At 40.2% G+C, this 24,606-nt stretch overlaps 1 protein-coding gene across 1 annotated transcript in view; it reads right to left on the bottom strand.

Annotated features, from left to right (window-relative positions):
* Window positions 1–22,503, bottom strand: part of LHFPL1 (LHFPL tetraspan subfamily member 1) — a 41,701-nt gene extending 19,198 nt beyond the window's left edge. Inside the window, exons 1-2 of the mRNA XM_029930391.1 lie at window positions 22,107–22,503; window positions 11,539–11,637 (exon numbers count right to left, since the gene is read on the bottom strand). Coding sequence (XP_029786251.1) covers window positions 11,539–11,637; window positions 22,107–22,488 — 481 coding nt within the window. The 5' untranslated portion in view covers window positions 22,489–22,503. The remainder of the gene's footprint in view (window positions 1–11,538; window positions 11,638–22,106) is intronic.
* Window positions 22,504–24,606: the final 2,103 nt, after the last annotated feature.

Below are 24,606 nucleotides of genomic sequence, written 5' to 3' on the forward strand. Positions count from 1 at the left end.
CTGTGAAATTAGGTGATTAACTAGTTGGTACTTAACCTTCTAATTTCTGTATAAGTCTAATTACATGAAACAGAAGTTGGTGTTTTGATTTTTTACTTTGCTTTTCTGTTTTGAGTGTCATTGCAACTACTGTATTGTAAATGATGGAAAATAATTGCATATGTTAAAAAAATATGAAACTTTATAAAGTAAAAAAAAATAAAGATAAATAAAATTTTTAAATTAAAAAAAATAAATAAATAAAAATAAAATATCGCTTCCTGATCACCAAAGAAGATGGTTTTAAAAAAAAGAGTTTTTTGTTTTGTTTTTGTTTTATGATGTAACAAGCAGAATTTTAACATTCTGCATTTATAATTTAACATGGCAGAAAAATACTCAGTAGCAAATATATGTGATAGGAAATTATGCAGAAAACTTTACAATAAAATACAAGACAATCTATAAAAAATAAATAAATAAATAAATAAATAAACTTAAAAATATCCATTTTATTATAGCTCATGAATCTATAGGTAATAATTTGGTTGGGGCTCAGATGAACAATCTTTCCATTGCAATTGGCTTTAACTAGAGTCATTCAGTGATATTCAGATGGCTTGAATGGAGGACCTAGAACTGCTTTACTCATATGTCTGGTGCTTTGGCAGGAGTGGCTGGAAGTTTGGACTCAGCTGGGCCTCTCTTTCTTTCCAAGTATCTCTGGGACGTTCTGTTTGGTCACTCTAGCAGAGTAGTCAAAGTTTTTATATGATGGCTTAGAGGTCCCAGAAACCAACATGGAAACTGCAAGTTCTTTAGAGGCTAGGCCTAGAATGAACTTTATGTCACTTATGCCACACTCTATTGGTTAAAACACTTATAGGCCAGCCCAGATTTATAACATAAGTGGTAGAGATACACCTAGCTTCTTTATGGGAAGAGCATCAAAGAATTTGTGCCCATCTTTAATCCAACACAGACCTCAAGATTGCCACCCTAATACAAGTTATACCTTTGATAATTCAGGATCTTTGATAATTCAGGTTAGGACTAAAAATCGTAACAGTGGATGGTTCAGGATAACTGGAATGGAAACCCATTGAAAGAGGAGCTAAAGATATGAGTATGGCCCTTCATACTGGATAATGAAGGAGACTATCCAGAGTCTCAGAGTAGAATTCTATTTTACTCATTCTCACAATCACCTTGGCTGACTAACAATGCCTGCTTCCATTGTCCTCCTGATTCCCTTCATCTCTCTCAAGCAAGTCAGGGTAAGAAGCTTTGTTCCTCGGGTAGGGCTCATAGCTTTCTTGACTCTGTGAAGCTTTCTTTCCAAAATACAAAGTGCAAAATACAGAGTGCATAGTATAGAGCCTCAAGCAGAATCAAAGTAATGCCACCAATAGATAATGTACCCTCCAGCACATTCTACTCTCCTATCTCTTAAAGTAGGCCCCTAAACTACTTCAAGTCAAATTTTGTACCAGGAACTTTAATATATCTTTTATTATGCCATTGTAACAACACTGGAATAGGTATTATTATTATAGCCCATTTTACAGAGAAGGAAGGTGAGACATAGACACTAAGTGACTTTAGCCCATACAAGTACATAGGAGGCAGAGCCTGGATAGCAACTGAGATCTTGGACTCCAAAGCCTAAGATCTTTCAGTATACCATGCTGCTGCCTTTCAAGGAACAAGAAACAAAAGTAGGTACAGTGGATACCGAGTGTACTTTTCTTGTATTTCATTCATCTATTCACATGATATTTAAGATATGCCAAGGGTGCTTCCACATTACCAGAATCTTCAAAGTATTAATATATTTTTCTGTAATGTTTATTTACTTTTTGAGGCAGGGGGCTGAGAGAGAGTAAGACACAGAATCTGAAGCAGGCTCCAGGCTTTGAGCTGCCAACACAGAGCCCAATGCAGGGCTTGAACACATGAACTGTGAGATCACAACCTGAGCCGAAGTCGGATGCTCAGCTGACTGAGCCATCATGGCACCCCAGAATCTCCAGTGAATTAAACAAAAATCTAAGGGTAATAGCTGTACTTTTAGCATTGGCTTTTTCCAAACCTTGGTATCCACAAGCTTGGTATTAACAACATATCATAAAATATATTTTTAAAGTCTACTACATGTTTTGCTGCTGCTTCTGTTGTCTCTATATTACAAGGAATAGCTGATAATACAGTTGGCACTGTCATGTATGTTTGGGAAGCTGACCAGAAAAGGGCCAAGAATGGCACAGATTATCTTTTCTTTTCAGCATTAGCCAGGTTTTTTTTTTCAACCAGAAAAGTGCTAATATGAAGACCGGGAATTGAAGAACATGGGCAAGAAATGTGGCTCATGGATGAGAGACACTTAGGCGATTGGAAGAATTAGAAAGGGTGATTTAAAAAAGGAATGGGGAGGGCTTGACTCAAGCAAGATTCAGCAATCCCTTTATGCTTAAGCATTTACAAAACTACATTATCTAGTGCACTGAGGACAGGAAAACTAGAGTCCTTGGGGAGACATATGGTGCAGGAGAGAAGAGTAATAAAGGAGGAAAATGTAATGGAGAGACAAACAATAACAAAATATTGAGTAAAAATTAAGAGAAAAATAATGATCCTATGGTAAACACAATTGATGATCATCAACTTGAAACAAAGGCAGCCACACACAAAATTGCCCACGTGTGAACCTGCCCCTTGAGGGTGGTGATTAGTGCAGAAAACTGCCAAATGACTATATGAAAATCATGTCTGCAATCTTTTACTTTGGCATTTTACATTAATCAAAGTAGCAACTCATTCTATGAAGCCAATGTTACCTTCATAGCAAAATCCAACATCACAAGAAAGAAATCCATAGACCAATATTCCTAATAAATAGAGATGCAAAAATCCACAATAAAATACTAACAAGCCAAACCCAACAACATACAAAATGGATTATATATACCATAACCAACTGTGACTTATCCCTGAAATGCAAGGTTGGCTTAACATATGAAAATCAGTAAAAAAAAAAAACAAAAACAAAAACAAACAAACATGCGATCATCTCAGTAGGTAAAGAAAAAGTATTTGACAAAACCCATCACCCTTTCATGATGAATCCACTTAACACATTAGGAATAGATAAAATAGAACTTTCTTAACCTAATAAAAGCTATCTGTGAAAAAGAAACACCAGAGTTAACATCAATACTTAGTGGTAGAAAACTGGACACTTTACCCCTAAGATCAGGGATAGGACAATAATGTTTGCTCTCACCAGTTCTATTCAACATTGTTGTGGAGATTCTAGCCAAGGCAATTAGATAATGAAAAGAAGTAAAAGACATCCAGATTGGAAAGGAGGAAGTAAAACTATCTCTGTTATCAAACAACATGACGTTATATATAGAAATTCCTAAGAAATCTACCAAAAAATCATTAGAATTAATAAAGGAGTTCAGCAAGCTTGATGGATACAAGGTCAATATAAAAAAACCCATTTGTATTTCTATATGCATTAACAATAAACAATCCAAATATTAAATTAAGAAGACAACTCCATTTATAATATTATCAAAAACAATAAAATACTTAAGAATATAATTAACAAAAGAAGTAAGACTTGTATACTGAAAACTACAAAATATCACTGAAAAAAATTAAAGGTGATTTAACTCAATGGAACATCATCTTGTGTTCTTGGATTGGAAAACTTAATATTGTGAGTGTAGCAATACTCTCCAAACTGATAGACAGATTCAACACAATCTCTATCAAAATTTCATTTGGCTTTTGTGAAGAAATTGACAAACTAAATCTAAAATTTACATAGAAATGCAAGAGATCCAGAATAGCCAAACAATCTTCATGACCTTGGGTCTGGTAATGTATTCTTAGATATGACATCAAAAGCACAAGAAACAAAAGAAAAATAGATAAAATTGGATTTCATAAAAATTAAAAACATTGTACTTCAAGGGATATCATCAAGAAGTAAAACATAACCCACAGAATGGGAAAAAAATACTTGCAAATTATATATCCGAAAAGGGTCTAGTATCCAGAATACATAAAGAACTCTTACAACTCAGCAATGATAGCAAAAAGGGCAACACCAGTTAAAAATAGCAAATAACTTGAATAGACATTTCTGCAAGGAAGATATAGGAAGGATATGTTCAATAAGTAAATGGAAAGAAGCTCAACATCATCAATTATCAGGGAACTGCAAATTCAAATCACATTGAGATATCACTTCACAAACACTGGGATAGCTATAACTTTTAAAAATGAAAAACAGTGGCACCTAGTTGGCTAGTTGGTTAAGCGTCAGACTTGAGCTCAGGTCATGATCTCGCAGTTCATGAATTCGAGCCCTGTGTTGGGCTCTGTGCTGACAGCTTGGAGCTTGGAGCCTGCTTGGGATTCCATGTCTCCCTCTCTCTCTCTGCCCCTCCCCTGTTCATTCTCTCTCTCTCTCTCTCTCTCTCTCTCTCTCTCTCTCTCTCTCTCTCTCTTTCTCTCTCAAAAGTAAATAAACATTTTAAAAATTAATGGAGATATTAGTGGATTGGGGGAGGAGGCAAGATGGTGGAGAAGTGAGCTCTGTAAACTTCGTCTGCCCCATCTATCGAACTGAGAAGGACATTACTCTTATCTGCAAGAGTGGGAGGAAAAAATACAGACTCCAGAAAGAAGACAACCTCAAAGACACCTGAGTGAGTGAGTGCCAACTGGGGAGATTGGAAAATGGGCCAGCCTGAGAGGGGCAGGGGAGGTGGGAGCCCCAGCCCAACACAGGGAAAGCACACAGAGCCCCTGAGAGACAAAGGGAAGAGAAAGAGAAACTGAACACGCTCATAGTACTGTCTCTAGAGAAGAGATAAAGAACTTAACCCAGGACAGAGAGAAAAACTCTCACCTCATATGTAAACACTGAGCTCGGGGAGAGAAACCTGTCCTGTATAGGTGGCGAATTCTTCATTGGGCTCGGCAGCAGGCAGCATCTGCGCCAGAGAGCACCGGAAAAAAAAAATAGCCCCCTCCCTCTGCACGATCCTGGATCCCGGCAGCAGTTGTGGCAGCCGGTGAGAGTGCACCTCACCTCTGGCAGTGGCAGTGTGAATCCCGGATGGCACCAGGAAAAACAGCCCCCACCCTACGCAATCCCAGCAGGGAGTTGGTGGCGGCAGCTGTGGGAGCGCCCCTCGACTCCGGCAGCAGCAGCGCGAGTTCCGGTGCTCCCTCCCACTACGAGATCCCAGCTAAGAAGCCGGCTGCCAAAGCAAGTACATGTCATCTGTGGTAGCATTAAAGTGCATGGGCTAGGATATTAAAGTGAGGGGGACCTGGAAAATACAGCTTGGCTCACCTGCAGCACAAGGAGATTGGACTCATAAGAGTGGCTTGCAGCACTTAATCCGAGCTGAGCGTGGGGTGCCCCCATTCTTCTCTCCACAACCACCAAGGCGGGGCCTCCAATAGCAGCCCCGAGATCTCCCTACACCAAACCACGCCTTTCCGCAAGGGGGAGCTGCTGCATTTTTTTGTACTTATTTATTATTATTATTACTACCTTTTTACTCTTTTTAAATTTTTTTTCTTATTTTTACTCTTTATTTTCCTTTTTTCTTTCTCCTTTTTTTTTTCTCTTGCCATCCAGATATATCCTCCCTTATCTCATCCTTATCTCTCCCCTCTACTGGTTATATGTCTGTAGACTGTCCATTGTCCTTTGTTGTCTCTGCCACCCTTTATTTTTTTGTCTTTTCTTTCATCTCCCTTCCTTTTCTTTTCTTCCTTTCCCCCTTTTAATTTGTTTGTTTGGTTGGTTTGTCTGTGTGTTTGCATGCTTCTGTTCCCTGTGTGTTTGTCTGTCTGTTCTCCTTTTCAGGGCTACCTTAAGAAAAAAGCCATAGTATGCATGAGGGAGAGTCCCAAATATCGCTGAGTAGGGAAATAAAAAAATCAAAGGCACGACAAGAGAAACTGAGAGACACCATTAAAAGAAAATTTCCTGAAATGACAGGCCCTGGACAGTCAATAAGCCTCCTTTAACAGAGCAATACTTACAGGGGCACAGTTCACAATGAGCTTTTAAAACTGGCAAGAGACAGAAAGCTAGCCAAAAGACAAAATGAAAGAACTCTCCCCTAAAGAAAGTCCAGGAAGAAGTCACAGCCACAGAACTGCTCAAAAAAATAAAAGCAACAGAACTGAATAAGAATGTAGAACAACTGTCATAAAATTAACGCTGGGCTTGAAAAAGCATCAGACAAGCTATGATACAGTGACTAGGGACTTTCAAAATAGCTGTGACAAGTTAAAAAAGTCTACAAATGAAGTGAATAATAAAATGGAGGCGGCCACCTCACAGATTGAAGAGGCAGAGAGAAGAATAGGTGAATTAGAAGAAACAGTTATAGCAAAAGAAGAAGTCGAGAAAAAAAGAGAGATAGTGATCCAGGATCAGGAGAGGAAAATTCGAGACCTGAGTGGCACAATCAAACAGAACAACATCCCTATCGTAGGAATTCCTGAAGAGGAAGAAAGAGAGAGAGGTCCTGAAGGGGCACTAGATCAAATTATAGCTGAGAATTTCCAAAATCTGGGGAAAGAAATAGACATTCAAATTCAAGAAGCACAAACAACCCCTTTAAGACATAACTTGAATCAACCTTCGGCACGAAATATCATAGTGAAACTGGCAAAATATGAAGATAAAGAGAGAATTCTGAAAGCAGGTAGGGCTACAAGGGCCCTAACATACAAAAGGAAACCTATCATAGTGGTTACAGACCTATCGAATGAAACATGGCAGACCAGGAAGGAATGGCAGGAAATCTTTAATGTGATGAGCAGAAAAAATATGCAGCCAAGAATCCTTTATCTAGAAAGATTATCATTCAAAGTAGAAAGAGAGATAAAGATGTTCCCAAATAAACAAAAATTGAGAGAATTTATCACCACCAAACCAGCCCCACAATAAATCCTAAGAGGGACTCTATGAGGGAAATATTGCAAAAAATACAAGGTACCAGAGACACCACTATAAATACGAATTTTACAGAGAACACAATGAATCTAAACCCACATTTTTCAATAACACTGAATGTAAATGGACTGAATGCTCCAACCAAATGACACAAGGTAGCAGAATGAATAAAAAACCAAAATCCGTCTATTTGCTGTCTACAAGAGACTCATGTTAGACCTGAAGACACCTTCAGATTGACAGTAAAGGGATGGAGAAATGCCTGGAAGCCAGAAGAAAGCCGGAGTAGCCATACTTATATCAGACAAACTGGACTTTAAAGTAAAGGCAGTAACAAAAGATGAACAAGGACATTATATAATAATTTCAGGGTCTCTCCATCAGGAAGAGCTAACAATTATAAACATCTATACACCAAATTCGGAAGCACCCAAATATATAAAACAATTAATCACAGACAGAAGCAATTCTAATGATAAGAATGTGCTAATTGCAGGGGGTTTTAATACTCCACTGACAGCAATGGATAGATCAACCAGACAGAAAATCACTAAAGAAACAATGGACTTGAAAGACACATTGGAACAGATGGAATTGATATATAACTCTGTATCCTGAAGTTAGGAAATTCACCTTCTTCTCGAGTGCACATGGCACATTCTCCAAGATTGATCACATACTGGGACATAAAGTAGCCCCCATAAATATAAACGAATTGAGAGCTTTCCCCTGATATCAGGAACACGACAGGGGTGCCCACTCTCACCACTGTTGTTTAACATAGTGCTGGAAGTCAGCAATCAGACAACAAAAGGAAATAAAAGGAATCAGAATCAGCAAAGAAGTCAAACTTTCACTTTTTGCAGGTGACATGATACTCTACATGGAAAACCTGATCGACTCCACCATAAGCCTTCCAGAACTGATCAATAAATTCAGAAAAGTTGCAGGCTACAGAATCAATGTGCATAACGGATTGCATTCCTATACACCAATGTACAGAAATGGATTGCATTCCGATACACCAATGAAGCATTACTATACACCAATGAAGCAATGGAAAAAGAAATCAAGAAAATGATCCCATTCACAACTGCATGAAAAACCATAAAATACCTAGGAATAAATCTAACCAAGGATGTAAAAGACCTATATGATGAAAACTATAGAAAATTTATGAAAGAAATTGAAGAAGACACAAAGAAACGGAAAAACATTCCATGCTCATGGATCAGAAGAATAAACATTGTGAAAATGTCATTATTACCCAAAGCAATCTACACATTCAATGCAATACCCATGAACATTGCATCAGCATTCTTCTCAAAGCTAGAACAAGCTATTCTAAAATTTGTATGGAACCCCAAAAAACCCCGAAGAGCCAAAGTAATATTGAAGAAGAAAACCAAAACAGGAGGCATCACAATCCCAGACTTTAGCCTCTACTACAAAGCTGTCATCATCAAGACAGTATGGTATTGGCACAAAAACAGACACATAGACCAATGGAATAGAATAGAGAGCCTAGAACTGAATCCACAAATGTGTGACCAATTAATATTTGATAAAGCAGGAAAGAGTATCCACTGGAAAAAAGACAGCCTCTTTAACAGGTGGTGCTGGGAGAACTGGACAGCAACATGCAGAAGAATGAAACTAGACCACTTTCTTACACCATACACAGAAACAAACTCAAAATGGATGAAGGACTTGAATGTGAGACAGGAAACCATCAAAACCTTCGACGAGAAAGTAGGAAACAGCCTCCTTGACCTCAACCACAGCAATTTCCTACTTGACACATCCCCAAGTTAAGGAAAATAAAAACAAAAATGAACTATTGGGAACTCATCAAGATAAAATCTTCTGCACCACAAAGGAAACAATCAGGAAAACTAATAGGGAACTGACAGAGTAGGAAAAGATAGTTGCAAATGACGTACCAGATAAAGAGCTAGTATCCAAAATCTACAAGGAAGTCATCAAACTCCACAGCCAAAAATGAATAATCCAGTGACTAAATGGGCAGAAGACATAAATAGACACTTCTCCAAAGAGACATCCAGATGGCCAAAAGACAAATGAAACAATGCTCAAGATCACTCATCATCAGGGAACTACAAATCAAAACCACACTGAGATACCACCTCACGCCAGTCACAGTGGCTAAAATGAAGAAATCAAGAGACTATAGATGCTGCCGAGGATGTTGAGAGACGGGCACCCTCCTCCACTGTTTGTGGGAATGTAAACTGGTGTAGCTGTTCTGGAAAACAGTATTAAGTTTCCTCAAAAACTATCAATATAACTCCCCTATGATCCAGCAATAGCACTGCTAGGGATTTACCCAAGGGATACAGAAGTGCTGATGCATAGGAGCACATGTACCCCAATGTTCATAGCGGCACTTTCTACAATAGCCAAATCATTGAAAGAGCCTAAATGTCCATCACCTGATGAATGGATGAAGAAGATGTGGTATATATATATACAATGGCGTATTACATGGCAATGAGAAAGTATGAAATCTGGCCATTTGTAGCAAAGTGGATGGACTTGAGGGTGTCATCCTAAGCGAAATAAGTCAGGTGGAGAAGGACAGATACCATATGTTTGCACTCACAGGTCTAGCGGGAGAAACCTAACAGAGGACCGTAGGGAGGGGAAGGGGGAAAGAGATTTGGGGATAGAGAGGGAAGCAAAACTTGAGAGACTATTGAATACTGAAAATGAACTGAGGGTCGAAGGGGGAGGGGTCGGGGGAAGGGAGGTGGTGGTAATGGAGGAGGGCACTTGTGGGGAAGAGCACTGGGTGTTATATGGAAACCAATTTGACAATAAACTATTAAAAAATAAAAAATATTAAAAAATTAATGGAAAACAAGTATTAGTGAAGATGTTGAAAAATTGGAACCTTTGCACAATGCTGGTAGAAATGTAAAATGATGTAATGGCCTGGCAGTTCCTCAAAAGGCTTAAATATAGATTCACTCTCGACTTAATAAATCTGCACCTAGATATATACCCAAGAGAAATGAAAGCTATGTCCATACAAAAATATTTATAGCAGTATTATTCATAATAGCCTGAAATTTAAAATAAAACAAGTATCCATCAACTGTTGAAAAGATAAATGTGTTATAGCAATACAATAGAATATTATTCAGCCATGAAAAACAGAAGTACTGATATGTGCTACAACATGGATGAATATGCTAAGCAAAAGAAGCCAGATGTAAAAACCACATATTATATGATTCCATTTATATGAAATTTCCAGAATAGGCAAACCTATATTGACAGTGGTTGCTGGGGGGCTGGATACAGAGAAAAATGGGGAATAAATAGTGGTGATGATTGCACAACTTTGTGAATGTACTGAAAGCCACTAAGTGTACACTTTAAAAGGGCAGACTTTATGGCATGTGAATTGTGTATCAATAACGCTGTTATTTTAAAAAGTATAATTATATGCCTAACAACCAAATAGGAGAAATATACTAAATCTTTAACTTTCTCTATCCCAGCTAGCTGGAATAATGTCTTGCTTCCTTTTTCTTCAGAACCTACACCCAAATATTTACTCATTCTTTCACCTGTGGCAGAATTATTATATTTGCCAGTCAGCTCTGCTCTGAGCCACTAACAGTAGACATTCCAGGGTCCACATTTGTCACATCTTCTATATAGCCCTTCCTCATGTTATGCTTGTATAGTAAACAACTCCTTTCTCCAAAAATGAGTCATATAAGACTCAAAAACAGTCTGAGGCAAGACAGAAAGGGAAGTATTGAAGCATAAGCTATAGGAAATAGGTGGTCTCATTGTTCCAAAATCCTCTCCTACAATTAAGAATATTCAAGGAACCCCAGACATTTCCCCTTCTACTCTCTTCTATCATAGTAGATTGGAAAAATATTTTGAAGTCTTTCAATTAGAGTCTAATCTAGTCCCAATTCACGTAAGTGAACTTGTCATTCTCAGTGAGAATTAGCAACCATAGAAGAGTCCAGAATTACTCTGTCACAGACTCTAATATTTGAAAGCTCTTGCTATTAATATATGAGTAACAATGTAACAATGCTAGTAATAATTCCTAATATTTAATCTAGGTTCCTAATGCTTGATGTAAACCAGATTACCTCTTGTTATATCCTCCATAGAGAGTGAGAAGACATAGTGTTGATTTATATTTGGAAGACACTGCCTAGGAAGTAAATAGTAATAGGAACTAAATTTTTTTTCAGAAATGACATATCATCAGTTTTTAAATATTTGAAATCCCCCTGTAGATAGGGTTTTCCCCAAACTTGTCACAGGACTCTGGGTAAATGTTCATAAAGGATATAGAGAGACATAACTGAAAAAGAGGAATTGAGGAGTTGTGAGTTATCACAGCCAAACGAATCTAGCCAAACCACCACTTCCCACAAGCTCACATAATGACAGAGACTCAGACAAGCACCATTAGCAAGAATAGTCCTGTCCAAGAAGTAAAGCACTTGGAAAACCAGATTCCGAAAAGAACCATCATTGACATCCTGCCCAGACCACCTTACCTAACTGAAATTGATTGGAGACATTCCCACATGTTTGCATTATCTCTGGGCTATTCCATCCTAAGGGGTATAATGCACAGCCTGAGCTTATCAGCAACCCTGGAAAGAAAAGCATACACATAGGTAGAAAAAATATAACAAGACTTCTGTCACCCAAAATTCTCTCTGGATTAGTTCAGCTACAATTTCGCCTCTTGTTTCCAGAGTTTACCTTTCCCCTTTAACCCTAAATGTCTATGACACAACCAACTCAACAGAATTTCTTTGCCATGTCATAGGTAGTGAGTTGCAGTAGATAGTAGAGGGAACAACTTATAAAGAAAGGTCAGTATTAGAAATTAAGACAGGCCAGTGTACTTTTTACAGCCAAAATGTTTTTGACAATGTCTTACAAAGCTAAGTTGGCCTCTTCAACCAGACTCTTCTATCTTGGTTTGATTTTCAAGGATAGCAATGTAGACAATGTTACTCTTGCCTAAAATTCAACCTTTTCTAAGAGTCAGATGGGTCCTCACTAGTTAAAGGTAGGTCATGGTTTCTACAAATTGGACGCAGCTGCCAGACTGACACCTATAGGAAGGATACACATTGGGTAGACGTCTCCTGGTGAGGAGGGCACCACACTCCTTCCAGAAATACTGTTTTATTCTGAGAAATCACTCCAGCTTTATGATAAGCAATCTCTCCTTTATTTGACTTCCAATACTTCCACTGTGCTGCCTGTCTTCATCTCCATTTTGTTTAGGCTATTTGGTTACTACAGAGAAACTATGGGATCTTAGTAATAACATTACTCTTCTGACCAGAGATACAAATCTGGGTCTTCTTGCTGACACTGCCTTCTAAGGCAACTACATCATCCTCAGCTCTTCCTTACTGCCTAGGTTTACATTTTATAACCTATGACCTCCCCCTCCCTCATGTCTTGGTGACAGTGGATTGAACTAAGCATGACAGCTGACACAAAAACAACCAAATTCATTGGCTGCTCAGTGATGGGTGACATATCCTGGCATGAAGATGTCATCTGGGCCTGGTTCTTCTTTTTGGACAATTCAATCAAGAAACAGAGATGTTGAGCTCATTAGCAGATAGGGCAAAAGTTAGGGAAGAAAACCAAGAGGTAGAACCAAGACTGTGTCAAGCTTAAGCCAAGTTCAATCCAAAGTTCTGAATAAACATCAGTTCTGGGTAGACTGAGCAAACTGTTTCCTAGAGGGAGAGAATACAGTAGCATGAAGCAGACACACCATGGCCAAGTTCCCCTGAAAGAGCTAAGAAAATCCAGTCCTTCCCAATCACTTTCCAGTTCCACTTTCCTTGTGTTATAGTCAACTCCCATTATAGTGAGAGAGCTAAAGTGATTTTCTTCTACTTGCAACCAAGAGAGCCTAATTACAAGAACATTATACTTAGGTGCCACACCAGAGGTTATGTGGAGGTCATGTGTCATGAATATAAATGTAGAAACTAATAACACAGAACCTCCACAGAGCAAGTGTTTGATCAATGATGAGTGAATGGCATATTTATAGGTTCCAGAGCTCCAGAGCTCAGCTGGACAGTGAAAGGCAAGCTATTCTAGTAACTGTTGACCTCACCTTCACCTCCCTTTCTTCACTGAGGAAGATTGTGCATACATCCTGAGAAGCTAATAATCCCACTTTGCCTTAAGATGAATCCTTTTGGAAGAAGACCACAAAGTACTCTAAACTTGTCTGCAACATGGCAACCAGCTTTTCTTAATATTCAACGAGTCCAAAGAAAAAGATGAGGACGTTATGAAATAGCAAGAAGAATTTAAATAAGAAAACTGAGATAACTTTCTGACAATAACAGAGGGTTTAGAAACTAAAAGAATGACCAATTAAAATTGGAAATTCCCTTGAGTGGAATGCTTAAAATTAGAAGGCATTCTTTTCTGTCTCATAGTCTTAAAGGAAATGAAACTGGTCACTCAAAGGTCCTCCTAGGCTCTGGAATTTATCCAGTGGCAATGGAACAACAGTCCTATTTGTTTAGGGATCCCTTTGTTGTGTTTGTTTTTTACTGCAGATGAACTGAAATCCTATGATATGAGGAGGTATGAGACAGAATATGGAGCCCAGAGTATGCATAATGGGTTAAAGACAAAATGGGAAATGATTCCTAAGCCTTTTCCTTCTTCTGGTACTTTTCCTTTGAGTGAAGAGATATTACAAACTGAGCTTTTCCATGCAAACTAGGAAGAAAATAACACATATTTATGAAAGAACAGCAGCTCAGCTTTTCAACCTCTACATTCAGATTCCTGGGACTGGCATGGACTCTGATTGCTCAAGCAAGAACTAGTTCTGGCCGAGTGTCTGCCTTGCCATGGCTAGGGGGAGCCTTCCACTTTCTTCAGCCCTCTCTTGTTCCTCAGACTACTGTGATGAGGAGCTCAGGTCAGGAACTATCTCCTCCAGGAATCCTTTCTCACTATCCTCAAGGTCCCTGCCCTCAGCCTAAGTTACATATTCCTTCCCTCTGTTCCCACAGCACCTTGTGCTTACTCCTGTGACTAAAATATCCTGTGATATATATCTTTCACAACTGATTGTGGTCTGCTCCCCTCACTGAAGTGTGTGTTATTTCTGGAGGGTATTATGCTAAGTGAAATAAGTCAGTCAGAGAAAGATATCGTATGTTCTCACTCATATGTGGAATTTGAGAAACTTAACAGAAGACCATGAGGGAAAGGAAGGAAAGGAAAAATACTTACAAACTGAGAGGGAATCAAACCATAATAGACTCTTAAATACAGAAAACAAGCTGAGGATTGCTGGAGTGGGAGCAGGGGGAGGTGAAAATGAATGATGGGTATTGAGGAGGGCACTTGTTGGGATGAGCACTGGGTGTTGTATGTAAGTAATGAATCATGGGAATCTACTCCCACTGAACGTATTCTTAATAAAATGTTTTGAGGGGGAAAAGTGTGTGTTCCTTGAAATGAGGGTCCTTATTTATCTTCAATTATGTACCCTTGGTACCTGGTACATAATTAAGTGCCCAATAAATGCATCTGTTTCAGAGTATGCTGTAGGTACCTAACAGACAGCTTACTTTTCCCACACTACCAAAGGGGAAAGCCTTCTGAAGGGATCTTCTTAGCAGGGATGAGAGATCATCCTAGACACCTTATACAGCTATAGAATCCTAGAGAGGGAAAGGCCTCTGGAGATTACCTACTCTAATCCATCCCCATTACAGATGTGGATATTGAGACTCAGAGAGGGAAAGTGATTTACCTACAGTCACATAGCCAGTTACTGGCAACAATTTTTCTGACTAATCAGAGAGATCATCAACCCTTAGAAGCTCTGTTGTTCTAGAGAAGGGTATCCAGAAATGACCACCTTTTGAAAACAATATCTCTAGCAAGCACTAGGAATCTTATAGGCATTATATCCAGAGAGACAGCACAACATGATGGCTACAGAGAACAATACTGGATTATATACTTGAAAGTTATTAAGAGAGTAGATCTTAACTGTGCTCACCACACACACACACACACACACACACACACACACACACACACAAGTAATGATGTGAAGTGATGGATTGTTATCTAACCTTATTGTGGTAATCATTTGACAATATGTATGCGTATTAAATCATATTTTTCATCTTAAATTTTACAGTGTTATATGTCCATTATATTTTAAGAAGCTGGAAAAAAAGAGAGAGACAGATTCTGTAGTCAGTATAGATCTAAGCTCAAATTCCAGCTCTGCCACCTAGAGGCTGTGTGACTTTCAGCAAGTTACTTATTCTCTGTGCAGTTATCTCATCTTTAAAATGAGAATAATAGTGCTCTATCCTATAAGGCTGTTTCAAGAAGTAATACTTATAAAGTGTCTAGCTTATACAAAGTGCTCAATAAAAAATTATTATTATTAAACAGCAGCATCTCCCCATGACTCTACTCTCACTTCTCACATATATTCTCCATGCTGATTTCTTTCTCACCTCTTTGTCCTCATAAGAAAGCCAGTTGAAAAGTCCAAAACTGAACAGGACTCAATTCAAAAGCTGCCTGGTTGGAGTTGTTATTTTGCAATTTTTTGCAGGCACCAAGCCAGAGACTAGAAATCTCAGGCAGGCATTGTTCTGTCCCAGTGCATGTGGCCCCACGCTCTACCCAACCAGTCCTTCCTCTTCCTATCCCCTATCATCCCTCCTGCTTTTTAAACAGATGAGCACAGTAGGTTGTATCCATACTTCATGGTGATGTTTTACTTGTAGCTGACAGCTGATTCTATCACATTTGCTAAAGCTGGAAAAAGATGTGTCCTGGGAGACATATTTTAAAAATGAAGTCATAGGATAATTTATTCTCAATTATATTTGTTTCCAACAATTCTCATCAATTTGGGATTTTGAAGATGTGCTTCAAATAGAAACATGGAGGTCATTTGCCAGTGCCAGGTCTTGCCACCTTCTGGAAGAATGGGGCTTCTTAAAAATGTAGATTCTTGGGCCTTATTAACAGATACTTGCTTCAGTAACTGAAGCCCAGGTATACGCATTTCAAAAGTATCCTAGTGATGCTGATGCATCTGGTCTTGCTCTGGTCAACGTTAAGAAAAACACCGCTAAAAATGTGAAGAACAGCAGCTCTGATACCAGAAAAACTAGTTTAAATTTCAGCTTCAGCCCTGTGTGAGATATAGCCCCTGCTCCTACTTCTGTATGTGTTATTGTTAATTCCTGGCTTTATTACCCCTCCAACAAAATATATCCCTTAGAAAAGTCTGCCCCAACTTCTTATGTTCAGCTGGGTACATTCTTATTCTTACCTGCCTCTAGAAAATATCTTATACTTTTTCCTGCCAAGAAGTTCCTTATATTTACTTCTCAACTATTTCTTCTTTTTTAGCTTTCACTGAAGATAGAGAACAATTCACAATCATCTTGCCTATGGGGAATGTGAGAGTATGTTTTCATCTTTACTTCCCTACTATACAGTGACCAGTGGGCTGCCATCTTGTTTCCTTTCCTTGACTATTCTTTCCACAAGTGTCCCCTATCCCAAAATATATCAAATATCCTCTGCAAAAATGATTGCTATTGTCTGAATTCACTTCTCTGACCAAGCAGATGCCTGGAGTTAAACACTTTACTCAGTTTCAGCCCTTGTGGCAGGCAACCTCAATGCCAATACAAACCCTCAGACTCACCTTCTTGGACAGAACTTGGAACCCTTCTTGCAGCGACATCCCAGCTACACTCAACCTTCCCTTTATGGTACAATTACTACTTCCCCTTATCCCAACAGCTGTATATCCTCTTCCTAACTGTACATTCTCCATTAAGCAGATGCCTAACCTTTGTCTCTGGGCAGAGAAAGTCCCTTCCCTGGTTGTTATCAATCCCCTTTGCTACCCTTTCTGCCATTCACAAGTGCAAATATTGACTGTGCAACCATTTTGTTACACCCCCACCCCATCTCCAAATATCTGTCTTAATATGGTTATTAGGTAGTTTGAATTTACCACCTGAGCAGTCCAGTATGGGTTAATTTGTTATTAATTTCTCGATTTATTGCTCTTGTAGCAACTTTAACTCAAATATAGTAGAAAATTTGTAAATCTGCCCTCTAGCCATAATTCCAGCTTTTCCTTCCCAAGGAGCTCCTCACTCAACTCTCTCATTCATTTGACCCCATATCCTCTCTTGGAGTGAAAAGAAAGTTTACTTCTGCAAGAAATATTTAAAGTAGATCAGGGGAGGCTTCACACAGAGGCTACATTTGACATGAACTTTGAGAAAGAGGCAGATGTTTACAGGCAGAGATGGAAGAAAAGAGAATTCTAGAAAAAAGCAACATTATGAACACAACTGAGCAGAGGTTGTCAAATTTAGGTGTGTACCGGAATCATGCTGAAGAATGATCAGTAACAAATGAAAGACTGTAGTTACCTCTGCTGTAGGAACAAGGGCATATGATCAGGATATGAAGGAGACTATAACTGTATTGGTAATATATTTCTTAACCTGAGTGGTGCATACATCTGAACTATTTTAAACTATATTTTAAAGAATAAATCAGTCTAAAAAGACTGTGTAAAATACAGAGTATAAGGCATCAGTTCTGATTCAGTAGGCTTAGAATGCCACTAACAAGCACCCTAGGTAATTATTATACAAATGGTTCATGGACCACTCTAAAAAATATTGTGATAGCATTTCGTCTTCAAGGGGAAAAGGAAAAATCAATAGCATCAGTGCATAAAGCCCAGGGCTGAGAATCAGGAGCCCTGACCCGTATTCTCTTCTCTGCTCCAATTTGGTACATAAGTATTTGCTAGTAGGTTAACATCTTTAAATATTATTTTCCCAAGCAGAAAGCCACTTTTATCCTCATTTAGCATGGTAAGGATAAATTAAATGATGCCTGGCAAAGCTTGAGGGATTTTACAGGAAATGAATGGTTTACAGGGAAGATATATATTTTTTAGAAAAGTAGCCCCCTTTCCTTGATTCAAGTTCTCAGTGATCTGTCTCTAGTGGCAATTTTCATTGAGCTTGAAGCATGTAGCATTAGGACCTTACATGGAAAGGAACACTGGTGCCTGTCTGGATATGTTGAATTATAATTCCTTAACCAAGGAAAAAAATGTTCAGAGTGGTGGTTCTCATTTGTGTTGGGGAAAAGGAACACAGTATACACATCAGAGTCACTGGGGATATTTTTCAAAACATGCAGACTTCCACCTGTTGCTATGTAAATCAGAATAGGAAAGAGGATGGGAGAGTTGGGGAGTCCACATTTTTAAGCACTCCAGGTGATCTTGATACATTCCCTGCTCTAGAAGGATTCTTGGCCTCCCTCATGTAACCCGATCCAAGATCTTATACTTTTTCCTGCCAAGAAGTTCCTTATATTTACTTCTCAACTATTTCTTCTTTGTTTAGCTCTCACTGAAGATAGAGAACAATTCACAAGCAACTTGCATATGTATACACAGGGGAATGTGAATAATAACCTTGTTCTCAGAGACTGGGGGCCAGTTGTTTCGAAACCTCAGCATCCCCAGGGTTGAAATAATCTCCTGGCCAGATGTTTCCTTCACCGGTTGGAGCAGGGCATGAAGGTCCCAGTGGAAGGCTCCCTGGACCCTAGCCTTGTCCAGCTGGATCAGCTGCAGGTGGAGCAAATGGGACCCAAGGGCCTCATCAGGTCACCTTGCTAAGTCTGACTCGAGCCATCAGCTCTTTATTTCTTCCTGTCTCTCCCACTTCCCACTGTTCATCTCTGTGGGCAGCTGCCAAACTGGGGAACAAGAGTCAGGCAGGGGGAGGGAGTAGTTCTTAATGGATACTCCATCTCTTCAGTGGTTTGGGGTCTGGCAGAGATAAACCAGACCTAAAACAAATTGGCTCCACCCCCTGATGTATTTCGGTTAATGCACTAGCTGCCGAGAAGTAGCCAGGCCTGGAGCAACAAAATCAATTCCCCTCAGCTGAACTGCAAGCTTAAACTTAACCCCCACAGCTCTTTCTCTTTTGTCTTTTATCCATAGTGCTAAACAGGCTGTTCAGGCTTGGCTTCCTGACACTTATAAAGCATATCTCTGAGAGGTCAGATACAAGATCTGTGGATACCCTTGGGAAATGGTCATGTGCCAAGGGCCACCTAGAATATATGATGCATCCAAGCCATCTTCACCATTTCCTCACATCTGATGTAACCTTGACAGGTATCGGTTTTCAAAAAGAAGGTAGGAATAACCCTTATTTGGCTGGTGTTACAGATTGGGGAGCTGTGGAAATTTAGCAATCTGTCCAGTATCATTCACGCCTTGGGTCTGGACTCCTGTGACTACTGTCAAATGGCATTTCATTTTTGAGCGTTAAAGACCCTCACATAGAGGCACCTGGGTGGCTCAGTCGGTTGGGCATCCGACTTCAGCTCAGGTCATGATCTAGCAGTCTGTGAGTTCGAGCCCCGCATTGGGCTCTGTGCTGACAGCTCAGAGCCTAGAGCTTGCTTCAGATTCTGTCTCCCTCTCTCTCTGCTCCTCCCCTGCTCGTGCTCTGTCTCTATCTGTCTCTCAAAAAAAATGAATAAACATTAAAAAATAAATAAACAAAGACCCTCGCCCAGGTATACTGTGACCATGCTCCTATGAGCAAGGGTCAATGGAAAATAATTCTATATGAGGAATCATATAAGATGAAAATAGTACTGATGTTTTGCTTCCTCTGCATGACACCTGCCACTCAGACAAAGTCCTTCCTCACTCAGTCCATGAGTGTATTGTAAAACTCCATTACCTACTCACATATCTCCTCAAGAATTTCCTTTGAGTTTCTAAACCTAGGAAGTGGGATCAAATAAAATGTATCATATGGAGAACTATAAGGGTTTTGTAAAAGTCTCAGTCAACCCCAAGCAAGCTGAAAGTAGGAGCTACTGTTGATGCTTGGAGTCTGATGGAAGCTGTTGCTATTTGCCTTCTGATTCCTACCAATTAGCCCCTCTCACCCTCTGCTGGCAACTCAGAAATTCAAGTGAGGCTAAGCTGTCACTCTCAAATCAGAATAGAAAAGGACTCAGGGTATTAACATCCCTAAATGGAAGCCTGGGGAAAAAAAGGATAGGATGTGAACGAATCCAACTATCACATGTCCAACTTATCCTAACATACACTAGACATTGTCATGACTGTGTATTCATTTTTTTTACAGTTACTGAACACCTGGTTTGTGCCATGCACTGAACTGGGCCCTGAGAATATAAACATGAGTTGCAAATACCACCCCTTTCTCCTGCCAGTTAAGTGTCATTTTCTGAAATAATGTGTCCATAAAAGTGCTAAGCTATCTATGGAATTCCCAAGAATTCAGGTAAGAAGTAAGCCTATTTAAGGTTTATTTATGACATCCATAGAGCCCCCAAAAGGAGACAATATCATTGGCTTAGACAAGCCTTACTAAATGGTTCTGTACCATGGTTTTCAAGGAGGAAGAAAGAAGCTAGTCTAATGGCTTTCAATGTGGCCAGAAAACCATCAGTAGCTAAAGAATGGAAAAATTCAGAAATAAGGGAGACTAGAATGTGAATTCACATTTAAAACCTTTACAGTGAGTCCGAAGAAAGAGGGAACCATAAAATATCATCTTAACTAGCACAACAAAAAGAATCTGGCACTTTTTATAACCAGGTCAGGAAACAATGATGCCTTCGTTCAGGGCTTCTTGAGCTGGCATTTTTGGCATTTTGTGCCGGATACTTCTTTGTTGTTGGAAGTGAGCAGCTGTCTTGTTCTTATGAATTGTGGGATATTTTATATCATCCCTCAGTTTTATCCACTGGGTATCAATAGCACACTCCCCAAGTTGGGATAATCAAAAGTGTCTCAAAGAGATTACCAAATGTCCAGGGCAGGGCGGGAATAGCCTCTGTTGAGAAACACTGTATTTGTTCACCACTATTATGTCACTCCAAGGTCATCCCAATATAGTCATTAGAGAGAAGAAAGAAAATTAGGATCTGCATCATCTTGCCAATGAACAAACTCAAGGAAGGAAGGGAACCAAACATAGTAGAGGTCGCTGTCACTTGCCCAGCCACAGGGCTACTTAGCCTAAGAGCCAGAAGTGGGAACCAAGTTTCTTGGCTCCACTCACCCACATTGTGCTGCTAATGGAAATGATAAAGGCAATAACTTGAATAATGATTCTAAAACTTCATGAGCAACAACAACAGACTTCAGCACGATGTTCTACCAGCAATTTTTCCCAGTGCCCCATTCAGGTATAAAATATAACACACATATTTGCCTGTCTAAACTTGCCTTTTCTTCTCATAAAGTTCAAATTAAACTGTCCTGATTGCCTTCCTGCAGGCTGCCATTTTTGCATTTTGATCTTTCCTGGCCCATGTACACACTGCCAGCACCCCAGGTCTTCTGCACTAAATTTAGAAGGATACTAAATGAGGGAAAAATAAGTAGGGTGGGTCAGGGCCATAGGAATTTGGATAGACTGTTATGGTCACCAGACAGGGCTAACCTTAGATATAGGCCAAATAAGCAGTCACCTACAGTCTGTCTGGTATCCAGCATTTCACTTTTAGAGATATATTACTTGGGTGAAGGCTGTATACTAAACTTGTTAGTAATTAGCACTTGTGTGTACATTGTTTATCAGATCATTGCCCTTTGAGATCACTACCAGAGATCAAGGCTCTTAGCGACCAAGTGTATTTAAAGTTTATGTTGCTGCCCCTGGAAAGTGGACCTGGATATAGTCTTACATTGGCACTGTTCAGGCAAAAGAAGGTGATGAAAATGGAGGCTAAAAAAAAACCAGATACTAATTTTGTGACTAGTCCATTTTGCTGTGAGTAAAACCCTGATATAGATTGCACTCTGCAGAGTCCTAGGCTGGATGTTTTAAATGAGTCCCCATTCATAGTGTTTGGGTTGGATAAACAGGAGGGGCAGAGAATGGGTTTCCCCATAAGGCAACATATCCTACCCCCACCCCTACTGCCAACCTCCACAACCTACCCAACCCCAGCAACACAGTCTTACCTCCCACGAACTGTGCTGCTCCCATGCAACGTCCCATCATTCTGGAGATGAGCTCCTCCATGCAGCAGCCCAGGACAGCAGCCAGTGCCACGAGGAGCAGCAGAGCACAGCCGGCACCTGTCACCACTGTGCACATCTGCCAGGCAAGGCTTGGGATGGCACTGAAGCTGGCATAGCGCCCACATTCTTCCACCATGATCAGACTGTGCCCCTCTCCCCGTACGGGGTAGTTGCACCTCCGGAATGTGCTGAATGACACTGGCTTCCCCAGCTGGGATCCAAAGAGCCAGTAAGGCAGGAAGTAACTGGTAGAACTGGCCACAGCAGTAACAAGGGACAGGAAGGCCCAGAGGGTCCCCACCAGGGTCAGGCTGCTCCTCATGGTCCCAGGTTTCTCTGCAGGGATGGGGAGATGAGTTGGGTCACAGCACCAAATGCAGAAAGTTATCAAGTAGGCTCCAGTGGCCTATTTTTCATCTGGCTGGTCAGTCTCAGGTCTCATTTATGTAACACTTGGCCTTTACTTTTGGATAAAAGTATTCTCCTCAGGACCATTTAGGTCCTTCTGGGATTCTTCTTTCCCCAGCATTTTCCACATCTTCCCTTCCTACTGCCTGATTCATATTTCTATGGTCTTTAGGCTGCAATGGAAGAGCCATTGAACTGAATTAGTGGCTGTTCCAGCAACTCCAGTGCAGCGTAATCAGACAGCTTTCAACTCTTGACATCTAGCATGAAGCAAGTGACAGGAGAGTAGGCTGAATGACACCAAGGCTGCCCAGAGAATCCTCAGCTTACAGTGGAATAGCTCTAGTGGCTGGAGGCCTGGAAGGAGATGCTATCTCAAGAGAGTCAGGAAGCAAGTTGTTTTCAGAGAGTGAAAAAGAAGGACAACTCACGGGACTGCTCCTACTACACAGGAGAGGAGGGAAAGAGAGCCACTATGGAGTCACAGGATGTGCCCCTGTGATCTATGTAGCTTGATTAATAGTGTTTCAATATGAGCCATTCACAAGGTTGAAATGTGTAGAATAAAATATGGGGTGACTCTCTCACACCCCATGTTTATCACTGAGTGAGCCTTGTTCAGTCACTTTTTCCCTGAAAGCAATATGAGAGGCAACTTTCCAACCTATAAGGCTTGTTTGACTCTAGACCAGCTATTAAGATAAACCTTCCTCATCCTTTGCTCAAAATCTTCTCATCTTTCTGAAATGGATCAGGTGCCCCTTCCCTGGCAGCAGGATGTATATAATGGCTGTAAGGACCTATCAAGGTGCCTTGGAGAATAAGTAATCACAGATTCAAGACCCTGAGTGCCTTTTCAGATCTAATCTCCTCAGTCCAGCTCACAAATGGCTTTCACAGACCCCTCTGTTGAAAATCAACCACTTCCCTTCCAACTCCATTAATCTGCCATTGCTTTCTGGCCTCAATTAGGGCAGCCAGAGACCACACTGCAGCTTGATGACAGCACTGTGAATGCCTCCAGCAGGCAGATGGTGGAGGATATTTCAGAAACTTCTCCATGATTCATCACCATTTCTTAAAGCTACAGGTGGTGGGAGAAAGTTTCAGAGGTGGGGACCCAAGGTAAGGGGAACAGTGTAAGCACTGGCTGTATGGGAGCTGCCATACTGCCAATTTGAGACATTGTCAGGAGCTAACAGCAGCTGTTTTCAGGGTCTCAGGGACCAGGTCCAGCCACGGGTCCTTTCACAAGCACCATTACACAGTGCCTGGCACAGAGTAGGCACTTCAACTCATGTTTGTTTAATGAAACCCATTTCATAGAGCAGCGAATTTCCAGGCTGCCAAGGATGTTTATGAATCACCTAATTCAATCTTCTTGTTTTATATATGGGTGAGCATGGCCTGGTAAGGGGAGAAATGATTTCCCCTAAGTCATAGAGTAAGTTAGCAAGGGGCAACACCAGAATAAGAAAATTAGAAACCCGATCTGCAGATTCCTGGGCCTATACATTTCTACCACACAGTACTAATATCTCTTCCCTTCCCCCAATCACTTTAAAGGAAGTGATTTCCCCAAGGGGAAAGGGCTAGTGAGGTACACTGGCCAGACCAGAGCCCAGTTATTTGATTCTTAACATAATGCTCTGTTTTCAGTCCACCACAATTCCCCTCCTGAAACATATGTATTGTGTGTTTTGTGCAGGAAGGGAGAGGAGATTATAAATTGCAGGTGCTTACCCTGGAATGCTAGGGCTTGGGAAGAAAGTGTCCTGAGCTGGGCCCCTGGGAACAAGGCTTTGTGCCTGATGTGGGGGGAGGGGTGAGAAGAAGATGTGATGAGGGATTGAAAGCCAACAGGAGAAGTGAAACTAGTTTTAAGTAATTGCTGTTAGAAAACAGGTATGCTTGACCGCAATGAGGTAATGCCTCTGCTTGTTATATTAGAGTTTGTAAGATTATGAGAAGTGCAAGCAGTGCTCTGTAAGGGTTCACTTCCTGGTGAAGAAGCCCAGGGAGTAGGATGGGA

This window comes from Suricata suricatta, chromosome X (assembly GCF_006229205.1).
Source record: "Suricata suricatta isolate VVHF042 chromosome X, meerkat_22Aug2017_6uvM2_HiC, whole genome shotgun sequence".
NCBI lineage: Eukaryota > Metazoa > Chordata > Mammalia > Carnivora > Herpestidae > Suricata > Suricata suricatta.